Raw genomic sequence first — 14445 nt, 5'->3', positions numbered from 1 at the left:
AAGCTCATACAGTTGGCCTCAGCCCATTGGTATAGCATGATATTTACAATGCTGAGATAATGAGATTATATAAGCCAAATAATAATTTTTCAAAATAATAATTATTTTCTAATACTGTATTGGTTATCTTATTTCAAATATACTTCAGGTATTGATGGAGTTTAGGTGAAAGACAGCAAACACTGCACACTTTTTCAGTTAGGGATCATTTAAAAACTGGGTGTCAGAGAGTTAACGTTGATTGTCATGCTTTCCCAAAGCTTTTACAATACCATGGTGTTTTAAAAACTGTAACAAGCCAGTTGGTTCTTAACACCAACTGCAGTTAAAAACAAAAAACTCCCAATCATATTACTAAAATTAGCTTCAGGAAAGCAGGAAAAAGCTGTGCATGCAGAAAGAAAGAAGCCATCGGTCATGTTTCTAGAGGAACCAAAGACCCAAAAAATTGAACCCCCAGGCCCAGCTATCCAGAACTTCTGTTCCTATGTCTAAATACTTTTTCTAAATTAAAAAAAAATATATGGATGGGGGAGATGGCAGTGAATTAATTTTTTTGCAAGCTAAGGGATTTTCTTTATGTTAGATAGAAGATGGAAGAGGAGAGCTTTCGCAGAGCTTCAGTTGATTAAAAATGGATTTTGTCTAATAAATACCTAGTCAAATGAGGCTTCTTGTGTAACTGTCTGCTGTTACCTACCTGGACTCTTGATCCAGATGTACAACTGGTATGAATTGGCAAGTTCATTAGCATGCCTTGCTCTCTGACAGCTTATGCTGGCCACAGATCTTTACCTTTAGGAGAAAAGGACTTTATTGCTGGATTTGTTATTGGTTGGAAGGGGAGCATCTTGGTATGTAATGTGCACTTTGGCTTGGTTTCAGGCTCTTAGATGATGTGTAGCTGTGGTAGCAGGAAGCTGCATGTGTTTGGGCCCTTTTAAATAGTCTGCAGTTCAGGATGAAAAATGAGCTCATCGTGTGTTTACCTCACTCATGGGTTGTGGGATGCTTGTTTGGTTTTCATTTTCGTTTTAATGAGACAGGCCTTTTGTTTCCAAGTGGTTTTCTGAAATAATTTTGAGCCTGTTATACTTGTTCTAATAATTAAACGCTATTGATTAGGATTAAAAGTAGGAAGAGTTTCATGAAAACTGGAGAAGTGTCATAAAAAATAGCAAATTGGTGACAGGACAAAAGGTGAATGCCTGCTGTATCATGCATTTTACTACATGTGTTTATTTAATAATATAGTAATTTTTTTTTCTTGTACGGTTTTAAATGAGGCACTCTCTGGAGAACAAATTCTCTCCTCTGTAGCTAATGCAAACCTATAAGGGTTTCTTGCATATTGAGAGTTTTGAGATGTGTGTGATACAAGTTGCTAAGATCTCTTTGGAAGTAATCTTCAGAGGGGAGTTCAACATAATTTTAGATACCCCTGGTGTGGACATTCATGTCTAAGTTGTTTAAGCTCTCTTCATAGCCAGTGGAGAAAAATAGTCACTTTTAGGGCACTGCTTCTCTGGCTTAATTTTAATATCTTCATACAAAAGATAAACTGGACATGGCTTTTTCCTTTCTATTGTAGATGAAGGCATACTGAGTGATTTAAGGTATGTGATTCGAATCCCACAGTTGGAGTTCTTTATCTGTATCACATGCCAGAAATATCCTGGAGAAGACAATTCTAGCGTTCCTTTCTCCTCTGAAGTCTGGTTGTTTTTTATCTCTTCTTCCAGTTTTGCTTAAAACTTAAGAGAAATGGGTTTTGGAAGATATAAGTGAAAAATACTGCTGACTCTGTCGTGCTCCATTTACATAGTTTCATCTGTGCTTAATTCTACTTTCTCGTGTAGTCTTCCGGCATCCCCCATCCTCAGCACAGAAGTACTTGATCTGCCGCTACAACACTGTCGGCGTTGTACTCATCTGACATCACCATGATAAAAGGAAAGGCAGAACTTAGACACTGCATGGAGTCTCTTATGCTTCCTCTGTATTTCATGGAGTAAAATGGAGGTAGGGTAACTTCAGAAAATGGACAGCATCTTTATCACACAGGGTGTCCAAATTTTATTCAGTAAAAAAACATTCTGAGACTAAGGTTATAAAAAAACCTTTTACTGGATAGAAAATAAATTGTCTTTCCCTCTGCCTTCTTTAGCAGTCTAGACATGACGTGTAGTAATTAGGAATGGTTCATGTAATTTTTTTTCAATTGTACCTTTATTGTTTGTAACAGATGTCTGATTAAGGTATTTTTAATGAAAAAAGCTTTCACTATTGTGGCAAAAACTCCGATGATACTTTCAGTGTTCTAAAGAAAATGTAATCTCACTCTAGCTATACAACTAAGTTCAGCCAGCTTATTCTTGGCAGCAGGTAATTTTAGAAGAAAAATAGGCAGAAATTAGATTGTATAAATATTAAAGTCAAAGGTTTTCATCTGTAATGTATCAAATAGAACTGTGAGTGTTTAGGTTCTACTATAGCTGGTGGGATTTTTCCCCCCTCTATTATAAACTTGCTGGAAACAGCTTGTTAGAGGAAATATTAGTTAACCTTTACTGAGTTAATATTAATGTTCTATTATATAGGGTGCATGATTAAAATTTTAACTTAACTTGCCAGTATTTTTTTTATTAGAAATTCACAGCCAATTCCACTCTCTCAGCCAAAGGAAAACAAGAGTTACTTGGAATAACTTCGTCTGAACAATGAGACTTTGTAAGCATTTCAGAAGTCAGAGAGGCCTTACTTATGTTTATTCATATATCAGGGTTCTTTCAGATCACAAGAGCAGTGTAGAAAGATTTGAGATACTTAGTGTTATTCTACAGATATTTAATTTTTTCATTTAATACTTGCTTGTATCTGTACCATGTGGATTTCTTTATCAGTGGTTTATGTAATTTTTTCTTAGTACTGCTTAAAGCCTTGAATATTTTTTTTTTGCAAGAACAGAGTAAAACAGCATAGAATATACTTGTAGATACAGAGTAGAATATATTTGAGCATCTGTTCTAAGTTCAAAATCCATTTTTTTCAAAGCATGCTAAAGATGGGTTTTGCTGTTGTTTTTAAAGTGTTATATACCAGTTCAATACAGATTGCCACATAATGCTTGTTTCTAAATCTTATATGCAGGGTTTTGTAATGCACCTGTACAATATATTAAACTTTAATTACAGTAGAAGCTTTAATGACTACCAAAGTAGAGAGAAATATTAATCTAAGTTACTCAGAATATAGTGTAATTTGGGTGTGCAGTGATTTGTGGCTGAGTAATAAGTGTTCTTTTTGCCTGGATAATGCTTGTAGAGGCTTCTTCCAACACAGTTTTCTCAAATGTGGCATCTCCTTGCGGTTATGACTGACAGCTGATAGGTATCTTTAGTCAGGTTGGTCAGGACTTTTATAGGTTTATCAGAGTAAATAATTTTCTACCTTTAGTGTCTGAAGTATTTGGTTTGTCAGCATCATTGCTAAGAAATGTTTTAATTCTATGAAGAAATGTCAAGTGTTGTAAGATTAGGCATGTTATATCGCAAGTCTTTCAACACAGGAAATATATTTTAAAACAAATGGTTCTTTTCTGTCTTTATATGGTAACTGATTTATAAACACTTCTAGAAAATAACAAGTCCTGTGTTTTTCTAAAGTATTAGATGTATTAGTATGTTAAAAATAACTTTCATTGATGTGAAATATGGGTATTGCCTTATAATAGGACCAGGTTTCAGACAGTACCTTTCTTGGAGATAAGTCATGTTGAGACATGGTTGTCACGCAACAGCGGTCATTGCAGCACAATTCCTTCTATGGGTAGAAACAGCTCTTTCTGTGATCTAATGGGAATTTCAGGCCACTGAAGACATAGGCAGTCAAATGCCTATCTTACAAATAGAGCTCTGAAATGTTTATTGTGAAAACAGGAAATACTTTTAAGATAAATTTCATGGAATTTATTTAAATGGAAAATAATCACAAAAACTGAACTACAATTATTCATTCTTTAGAAGGATCAGGGCTTTAGAAATATGCCTCATGGAGAACAGCATTTTAAAAAGTAAGTTTTTGACTTTTTGAGCAATTGGAATACTGAGTACCAAGCTTGTTCTTACAGCAACACTGAATTTTGTTAATTCAGATGACAGTGACTCAAGGGCATTTGTGAAAATTAATTTTATTTAAATTTATTTTGGAATTATCAGTGGGTATTTTCAAGAGGAAATTTGGTTTTAAACTTTAGATTCCTTGACTTCAAACACATCTCAATTTTTTCTTTATACATCTTCCATTCCTCGCTAATAGTGTTGCACTTTTCTACAATTTTGGAAAATCCTGGAAATCTGATCCGGGAATCATCAAAGCCACGGAAGAACAAAAGAAAAAGGTAAAGCCATGAGATAAGTGAAGCTTGATCTTCAGCAGTCTGCCACCAGTTGCTCAGTGTAGTTTGCTGATCCATACATGAAATTTCAATAAATTGTTGTATAAGGCAACATCTAAAGTGTTGAAAAGCTTTCCTTTCACTTGTCATCTTGGTTTCTTTTTTTACATTTATGGGTCCAAAGTTACACTTAGGTCATTATGAGTAACAAAAACACAACTTTGATTTTCAAGATAAAAAAAAATTAAAAAGCATTTGGGTGAAAATGAAAATGTGAAATTTCAGAATTTTTCCTTAGTGAAACAAGTGACCCATTATGGGATAATTGTCGAGTCTAAAAAATCTTCCAGACTTAAAGCATGTCTGGTTTTCCTTGTGTCTAAAAGGACTGAGGATAAAAATAAGCAAAACCTCAGGCAATCTGGGATAGATTTTTTTTTCTTTTGGTTTAAATATTAGGTAAAGTGTGGATGATCTAATTATATCTTTCTGAGACTTCAGAAATGTGAGCATTTCTATGTTTTTGCTGAAGTACATTGTCTGCAGCAGCCAAACTCTGCATTGAATATTCCAAACTGTACAAGAGGCAGAAGCATTTTGTTTGTTTGATTTTGGGCAAGTTTCCTAGAAGCTTGCACCCCACCAAAATTGAGCTTTGTGCTTCTGCTTCATGCTCATTTGTGAAAACACCTGTGTGGATTGAAATCTGACGATTGGAATTGTGGCCTTATGTAGGGATAAAAATATAACAGCCTTTAAAAGATGGTTGTGGTAGCTTAAGTCATTTGTGTTTTCTCCAAAAGATTGTTACTGAGTTGATAGTCAATGTGCAGATTTACTTGTGCAAATTCCCTTTCTGTTTTTGCAAGTTTGCCAAAGTAAATTCCAAACTAAACTCTCTTCCTTCCACTGGACTAAATTAAATAGAAGAGTCAGCAACTGCACTTTGGTTCGGATTCAGCACAAATTCGCAATTAATTTGATCTGCTTGCCTAAGTAGTTACGTGTGGTTGCAGAAGCCCTGATGACCTGGATAGGAATTGTAAAATGCAATTTCTTCATTCAGATGCGTATGGTTTTGAATGTTTTGGATGTCTTACATTGCAGATAACCAAATTGTGATATGATCTGTTACCAGGGACATGAACCACTGTAGGGTGCATGTCTTACCTTTGTACAGTGTACTGCTTTCTCATGTTTTTGTAATTTGCTTCCAAATGTTTTGTGTGCAGTTAGCCTTTAGCTTTGGAATAAGCAACAAAAAATGTTCATTTAATTCTAGATGACCACGTTAAGTATGTTTGGAAATATGTAGTAAGCACCAGTTTTGGATATTTATTCTTCCGATATGTCATGACCTTTCCTCTGTGTTGCAAAATAACCTGTCACTCTTATAAAATAACTAAATAAATAATAACCACTTCCAAATTTTCAAAACCAAATATTAATAGTTCAAAAGCACAGAAAATAGACCCAGCATTCACAAACCACAAAAACGTGGTTCTCACTGGAGTATTCCTGGGTGTCTGTGCTATAATCTCTAAGGAGATTTACATTTAAGTGGTTTATCTGCTCTTGCTCTGTTCTGTTTTCCTGAGCTTTGGGGTCTTGCTTGTGGACTTTACTGAACACTAGTGCTGAGTGTCATAGCACGTACATTCCTTTGTGCATCCTTTCACTAGTCTGTAGTGTAGTGTTGTATATTCCCACTGAAATTGTCCAAAATATATTAAGGTGTAAAAAAAACTACATCAGCAGCATTGAAATAATGGTGGATGTTTCTTGTTGAGATTTTTGCTTTCTGTTCGTCTGGTTCATTTGCAAAAGTTACTTTTGTGAGGGAGGCTCTTTAATTTCAAGTCCTGTAGTGGGAAATGTTGTTATAGCAGGGAGGGATGGCAGAGGAGATGAGAAATGTGGAGCACTGAAGGTGGCAAGATGCAAGAGGGACATGGAAGGTCTTGTGCATGGCAGTGGCTGCAACCTCAAGGGTTGCAGTGGTGGAGGCAAGAATACTGGGCCAATAGCAAATGGAAATACAACAAGTGAGGAGAAAAAATAGACCGACTTGCAGACCTTGGAAGTGTTAGAAAACTAAAGATTGTTCCTCATTTACCTGAGACTGGCAGGAAAAGCAGCATTAAGGCACTGCTTTACCCCCAGACTATTAACTGTAGCTTTTACTGGTTACTTTGAGGAAAAGTTTCCATCAATTTTTCCTAACCAGTTAAGTGTATTTTGGAGGAAAACTTCTATAGCTTCAGTCAAGATACCCACCTTAGTGGTCATCATCTAATTAAGGAAGTTATGTTTATATTGCTATGATGAGAAAATAGCTGTAAGGACTGTTTTATTGCTTCTGCAGTTAGAAACCACCTTGATGCACAAGATATACGTGGTTTGAAAGGGACCAGTAGATAAATATATTTGCCATTAGGCTATTTATACTGAGCAAATTCCTTCTGGTTCAAGGAAGGCTATTCTGGCAGAAGGTGTTTTCAGGATATTTTCCATATGTTGCAAATGTCACTGAAACCTTGTGCAGCACAGATTTCAGTTACTGAATTTTAAAACTTGTTGGAAAGCATTTAATGGAATACTACACTCCTATTCCAGCAATGAGGAGTGTACAAAATTTTAAAAAGCAATCATTTAGTGTGAAGATACAGGCATGCTTTAACTGATACCTACTTCTGTTTATTATTTGATCCATAAGTATAGCATTATCTGTAAGAGGAGGTTTTGGTTTGCATTATTTATTTTCTTTTTTTGAAGTTCCAATGTCTGAGGAAAGAGGTGAATATAGATTTGAAGGTCTTGATGGGATACGTCTGGAAAGAAAGTCTGGTTTTTAGACTGGCTGATCTCGCTAGCTAGTTTATTTGTGTTCCTGTTCAGAAATTCAGCTGCAGTAATTTTAATAAGTTTAACAACAGGTTCATCAAACTGGTGCTAATCACTGTGTAGATGTATCAAAATTAATATAAGCTTAATTTTTCTCTAATTAAATGTAGATAGAGTAGGAATAAGTATCTTAAGTATAGGCTAGAATTAATTTAGAAGTAAATATACATACTGTCTTAACAAAGTAGGTTTAAAATCAGTTTCAGCTGGATTTCAGTTGTTCCTGTGTGTAGAAATACCTGAAATTAATACAATTCACAGTTCTGGGTCTAAGAAGCAGCTATTACAATGATTTTCAGCATTTGTTTATATGCTAAATTATCATTTCTTTTTTCTTTTCTCCCTTGCAGACAATAGTAGAACTTGCAGAGACAGGAAGTCTGGACCTCAGTATATTCTGCAGTACCTGCTTGGTAGTGTATTTTTTAACTAATTGCACTAGTTTTTATTTTTTTAATTAATGCTAGGCCAAAATTAGATGTTCCTATATTGGACACATTTTTTGCCTTAATAATGCAATTTCAAGTGCAGAATTTATTTGTAATCTTTAAGCAGTCCTTTCAATCAGTAGTGTATCTCTACACAGAAAAAGCCCTGCAACAATAAGAGGAAAAGAATCATCATCATCGTGGCTAGGCTTCACGAACAAAGATAAGGGAAGGGCACTACCCACGTTTGCTGCAAAACCGCTGATGGCTAAAAAGGCCGATGCGGGATAGGCGAGTCTGGTTGCAAAGGGCACAGCAGAAAATCTCCTTAGATGGTATTGGGAAGGCGCAGTTCTTTCTGTGTTGTCTTTTCTCCTTGAGACTGATTCTGCGTGCGTTCTCAAAGGAGACAGCATCGTCATGAATAGTGTGTCTCCATCTCTCCCGATTGGAGGCCAGCCTGGACCGCTGATGGTAGTCAGTATGGACAAAACTGAGGTATTGTTTCAGGGAGTCCTTGTATCTCCTCTTCAGGGCTCCTCTGTTACAGCGGTTGGTGGCGAGTTCACTATAGAGCATGATCTTAGGGAGGTCGTGATCCTCCATCCTGGAGATGTGCCCTGACCAGCACAGCTGCGTCCTCAGCAGCATGGCCTCAATATTGGTCACTCCTACTTGTTCAGGGACAGTGACATTAGTCACATTGTCAGTCCAGCGGATGTTTAGGATTGTACGGAGGCAGCGCTGATGGAAGTGTTCGAGGAGTCGCAGGTGGTGGCAGTAGATGACCCATGATTCAGACCCATATAAAAGAGTAGACAGTACAGTGGCTCTGTAGACGATAATCTTTGTACTTTTCTTCAGATATTTATTGCACCAGACTCTTTTATGGAGTTTTCTGAAAGCTCTATATGCCTTTGCTCACCTGTTGTCTATCTCTTCGTTAATCTTACCATCTGAGGAAATGATACTTCCTAGATAGTTGGAGGAAAAAAAATTACTGCTGTCAAAATAACTTGCCAGTGTTGAAATACTGGTGTCGCAGTGTATCTGCCAAGATGATTGGTTATACACCTAAGAAGTTATGAAAATCTTGGGTGATGTTCCACCACCTCTATAACTCAGAGTAAAATAATGTGGTCTTGTAGTATTTTTTTTTCCAAAAATCAAGTGTATTTCTCAATTTAGAAGTAATTGGAAGATGCGGAGGGGTGTGAGAATCTTAATTTTTCTAAAGCTTGCAAAATGGGGAGCAAATGCTTTTCTTGAACTAGTCAATACTTAGTTTCACCATAGAAAGTTTTAAAAGGAAATAACTGCTTGAGGGGAAAAAGGTAATCATAGTAAATGTAATATGTTTCTTTTTCAGGAAGTTAACTAGTAAATACAAGATTATCGGGGTTATTGGTTTTAAACTGTAATGCTCTGACCTATGTAGAACACGAATGATGTTAATATTCCCTAAATCGAATCTGGAAAATTATGTAAAGTTGTGGCACCTTAAAAATTGCATGTCTATATAAATATATATCTCAGAACACTTATTATCATTTCTTCTTTTATTGCCACTTTATATTTCTTTCAAGATATAATTAAAAAAAAAAAGTTGAGAGTAATTTGACATTTTGAGTTCCACTGAGTTCTGCTCGTGAGCTCGTGTTTCCATCTTTAGAAAATAAGCTGGAAGAGTTTGAGAGAGCTCAGTTGTGAATGATACTGACAGAATCGTGGAACTCAAACTTATGCTGCATCTTCATTCTTAGAAAGCTGAAATGAAACTGGGGGTCATTCTGTATAAAAATGTCTGGGTCTTTTGCTGTTCTAAACAAATGTCAATAACCATTGCAGATACGGAAGCCGGTGAGGTCCAAACACTGTGGTGTATGCAATCGATGTATAGCGAAGTTTGATCACCACTGCCCATGGGTGGGTAACTGTGTAGGTGAGTAATGTGCTAAAATACAATGTCTTGACAGATAAAGAAGGGAAAAGGTTCTGAAATCGACCCTGGGTGTTGTGCAGGGTTTTATCTGCTCTCATTTCACAGTGAAAGTGACTTGGCTTCTGCCAAAGTCTGAAAAAACCTGAGGATTTCGGTAGAAGTAAAAACATTTTCAATATCGAGCTTCTACATGTGATTCTCTGCATTATTGTCATTTGCTTTATCTGTTGTATACCCATCCTCAAAATGGTTCTGTATCTAATTCAGTTTCCTATCTATATATTTTTATTAACATAAACTCTAGTAATTAAAAGTTACAAAGCTTAACTGCTTTTTAGTGTTTGCAGAAAAGCCATGTACCTATTCCACAACTGTTGATAAAAATTTTCATTTTTACCAATAAGTTTCAGTAATTTAATGGGAAAGTATATGTATTCAAAAATGTCATGATTATAGCAGGCAGATACAGAATTACTTCCTATAGAGGTATTCTGGTTTTGACCCCCCAGGTAGCCATTTATTCTCCCCAGTGATGATGGAACAAGAAAAAAAATCTCTAAATGCTGCTGTTCCCTGTTGTACTTTTTGAGAAACTTATTTGAAAGCCATTATTATGCAGGGAGTACTGAAGACTTCACAGCTAGGAAATGAGTGCAGCTTGCTTCACTGGATTATTGTGTTAGGATGCAAGCAGAGGTAACTTTAATCCTGGGGAGGAATTAGGACCTGGATTCATTGGCAGCTTCCAGGCAATAAATGCTTCATTGTAGGCCTTTCAAATATGTATAATAGTGGATAGTCACAGTAGTTTGGTCTTATCATCAAGAGTGAAATTGTCAATGCTGGCATATGAATTGTAAGAGAAAATCACTAAAGTCTTGTTGAGATGGGCTTATATCACTCCTTTCTATTTTATATTTCCTATTGATGTTGCTACCTGAGCTACTTTTGATTTATATTTTAGATACTTTACAATGAAGAACTAAGAAAAGTTTCATTAAAATGGGCAGGGGGGCACAGGCTCAGTTTTTTGGAGAGTGTTCAGTGACGATTTGTTTTGCAAGAGTGCTGTGGGGTACTTGTCAATGGGAAAGAAAAATCCAGTGTTTTAATCAATAACTGGAAAAGTATAAAAACCAGATGGGGATGGAAAGACCTTAGTTTGTGTGTACTGAGAGAGTATGTGAGCAGTGGGATTAAGTTAGTAGGAGGAAATAGTTTTTAAAAAAACAGTGGTGATGGAAAAGCAAAATCCCACTACTAGTAGTCTTGCACAGATGGGCATAACTGGAGGTAAAAGTAAACATGAGGATGCTTGGAAGTATGCTGGGAAAGAGGCACGAGAAATCACACTATGGGAACAGCCTTGGGCTGGAGGGAGTGAGGGTCTGGGTGACCTTATATGGCTTCTCTCTCTCTCAGATTGGTGCATGGGGGACTCTGAGCACAGCATTGTAGAACAGAATCCATTCTTAAAACAGCATTCACAGTTTGTTTGCCAAAAAGGGAAACATGAATCATGCCTTTCTGGAAAGGTGGAATTTGGAAATGTTTTATGTAGCCTTCCTTTGGATGTGTTAGAAGGATAAGAATTTTACTAAAGATAGGACTGACAAATATTTTTAAGAGTGTGTACAGTCACTTTAAGACAAATTCTTTGAGGATAAATGTTGCCACATAAAGAGACTGTGAGAGCATATTTTTACCACCGAAGAGGTTGAAAAAAGTTCAAGCTATTTAAAAAGTAAATAAATTGGTAATTGGGGCAAATTATTTTCATTATACCCACAAAATTTTAGGTAAAATTATAATGAGCAAGTCTCTAAAGATGATCATATATCTCTTTTTAATGGAGTATTAAAATGGCATTATGTTTTTTGCAGTTGGTTGTTTGCAGATAAAAAATAACAGATTTTATTAAATTATTGGAGTTACATTTCAAACATAAACTGCAGACTTGGAACAGAAATTTAGTTTTCAAGGAATAGCATCAAAGGAGCTAGAGCCAAATTTTAAACCGTTACTTTACATGGGTTATGCTGTCGTGCTGAATCATTGTTCTGATAGCAGTAACTCAGAAGGTAGGTCTTGTGTCTATGGGAAATGATTTTATGGTTTAGAATAATGATCACTTCCCCCTCCAATAAAGATTTTCTTCCAAGGGGCTAAAAGTAGGAAGAATTAAGAAATGAATAAACCATCTAAATCATGCAATATAACTCCACCAGTAAAAAATCACTTAACTTATACATGCATAATAACATATAATAAATATAAATGCAACCATATAAAAGCATCAATTCTTACCCTCCACAGTTAAAGCAATGCTGTAACTGACTGTGTTCCTGCCAGTCCAGGATGAAACTGCAGAGAACTCTGCTGTGTTTTGCCCGGTCTTGTTTAAGATAAAGTAGAGCAATTGCCTTTCTTCTGTCTTTTTTCAAAGTAGTTTTTTTTAAACTGTGACTAAGGTTGTACCTGTCTCATTTCTACTTTTAAATCTTACACACATGTTTCTACCAAATACAGACATTTCCTGTTAAACAGAATTGATTTTTAGTATCATTGAAGATGCTGCTGAAAGGAGCATTTCATCGGATGCCTCTCAGATGAACCTCTAGGTCATGGTTTAACTTGTGCTTTTTTTATAAAAAATGTCTTACGAAACCTAACAGTTCTGAAATTTAGTAGGCAGATGGAAGTGATACCTTGGGGACATTCCCAGCACTAATTCTCACATGCTCCTAAGTGACTGAAGGCGATGTTACAACACATTTTATGTCTGAAGGAACTTATTTGATTTTTCAAGGAGATGTCTTGTGTTTAGTCTAACTTCTGTTGAATGTGTGTTTTTCCTCATCTCTTATTTATGTAGTCTTTCAGTTCACTTGCTAAAAGCACTTGATTATTTTCTGCCTGCAGAGGATGCTCTTGTTTTAGCAGGCAAAACATTTGACATAATGAAGAAATAAATGCTGTGCTGGTAGACACTGACAGCCAAACCTTTTGTAGCCCATTATCATCTCTGTGGGTTTAGTTTACAGCCTGGAGCTGTTGGAAGGTTGCGGCAGTGGACATATTTTACAGACAGAAGGAAAGCTGAGTACTTCAGAACCATGGTGTACATGCATAAGAAGCATCTTTTTAGCTCTAATTATGTTAAAAATAGATCAGTTTTTTAGTAACTGAATTTTCTAGCGTTTAAATTCCATCTTAAGCAGAGTGGGTTTTATCCTATTCATAATTTTGGCCAGGTTGTTAGGCCTTGTCTGTTCAGTTATGTGTGTTTGTTTTACAAGTTCTATTAGATATTTTATTTTTTAGCAAGCTTCATCAAGCAGATTTAAACCCAAAGTGTGAGTTAGCATATTGTCAAGGGAGGCTGCATATTTATTTGTATTTAAGAAAGTGAGCTCTGGAGTCTGATGATTTTTAAATGGAATGTTAAAAATACTTATAGATGTGTAGTTCCTGGCTGTTCAGGGCTCTGCAGCAGCTGTCACCAACATTGCTCTAAATATTGTCTGTCAATAATTTTATTAGCTCATGAAAGAGGTTACAAATTAAGTCCATTTGTGTGAATTGCAGCTCTAATGTGACAGCAATTGGAGAAAATAAAACCTTGCTGTGTTGTCTGAGAAGAAAAAATTAAGTGAACCAGCTAATTTCACTGTCTGAAGTTATATTGGCCTAATATTGGAGAGAAATGTTTCTGTATACAATAATAAACAGTACTTCTAAGCAGGCAATTAAACTTTCTAGGGTAGTGTTGTCTTCTGAAAGTGTAGTAATTTGGTCCCTGTTGTTCTTGTGCAACTTTAGGAGCAGGGAACCATCGCTACTTTATGGGATACCTGTTCTTCCTGCTCTTTATGATCTGCTGGATGATTTATGGATGTGTTTCTTGTGAGTAAATGTGGGTTTGGGGCTTTTTTTAATTGCTTATGAATTGTTTATTTCCTGATATGGATTTTTACAGACTTCTGCCTTATCAGAGTTTTGTATGTTTTTATTCTGGAATTGAATTGCATATTAATAATTTACTATATTGAGTATTTTATGTTAGAAGATGATGTTTTTCTTGTCCTAGATTTTTTTTTTCTTAATCACAGAATGGGCATATGTCATATATTCAAGGAGTTGGGAAAGGAAGAGAGAGCAAGTAAAACTACTTTGGCATATTGTAATTTTCTTATTTAATTTAATACATTCTAATGTGGGCATTTTGTTCATGTACAGTAAACATATCGTAAATCTCCTGCATGGTTTTTGACACTTTTTTTTTCTGTAGACTGGGGATTCCACTGTGAGACAAGTTACACAAAGGATGGATTTTGGACGTATATTACGCAGATTGCTACCTGTTCTCCATGGATGTTTTGGATGTTTCTGAACAGTGTTTTTCACTTCATGTGGGTGGCTGTGTTACTCATGTGTCAGATGTATCAGGTATGGAAGAGCACTTCATTTCTAATGCTGAGCCTCAGGAGTGACATAAGAATATAAAATGTTCTGTCATTTAAATTTTAATGTTCATTATGCAAGACCAAGTGTTCAGTCTCCCAGCCATGCTGGAGGAGGCAAGCATCTGTTGTCTCTGGATATTTGGCATCATTTATTTTCATTCGCTTGTTGTTTTTTTTTTGCTTGAGGTTAAAATATTTACCTCCTGCTTTCCATTCCCAGAATGAACCAAAAGGCAAAACAGACCAGAGGAAAACAATAAAGACTAATAGAGGATAAGATCTGTGGGTCAAACTTGGAATAATGCAGTA

The 14445-nt window shown here is 35.9% G+C and overlaps 1 protein-coding gene across 1 annotated transcript in view; it reads left to right on the top strand.

Annotated features, from left to right (window-relative positions):
• The first annotated feature begins 4280 nt into the window (after positions 1-4280).
• Positions 4281-14445, top strand: part of ZDHHC17 (zinc finger, DHHC-type containing 17) — a 16691-nt gene continuing 6526 nt past the window's right edge. Inside the window, exons 1-5 of the mRNA XM_010191921.1 lie at positions 4281-4399; positions 7651-7713; positions 9577-9670; positions 13493-13576; positions 13962-14119. Of these exons, the coding sequence (XP_010190223.1) occupies positions 13516-13576; positions 13962-14119 (219 nt within the window). The 5' untranslated portion in view covers positions 4281-4399; positions 7651-7713; positions 9577-9670; positions 13493-13515. The remainder of the gene's footprint in view (positions 4400-7650; positions 7714-9576; positions 9671-13492; positions 13577-13961; positions 14120-14445) is intronic.

Source organism: Mesitornis unicolor, unplaced genomic scaffold, assembly GCF_000695765.1.
Source record: "Mesitornis unicolor isolate BGI_N332 unplaced genomic scaffold, ASM69576v1 scaffold20569, whole genome shotgun sequence".
Taxonomy (NCBI): Eukaryota; Metazoa; Chordata; class Aves; order Mesitornithiformes; family Mesitornithidae; genus Mesitornis; species Mesitornis unicolor.
Note: the sequence above shows the minus strand (reverse complement) of the source record. Positions and strands in the feature narration are given on the sequence as shown.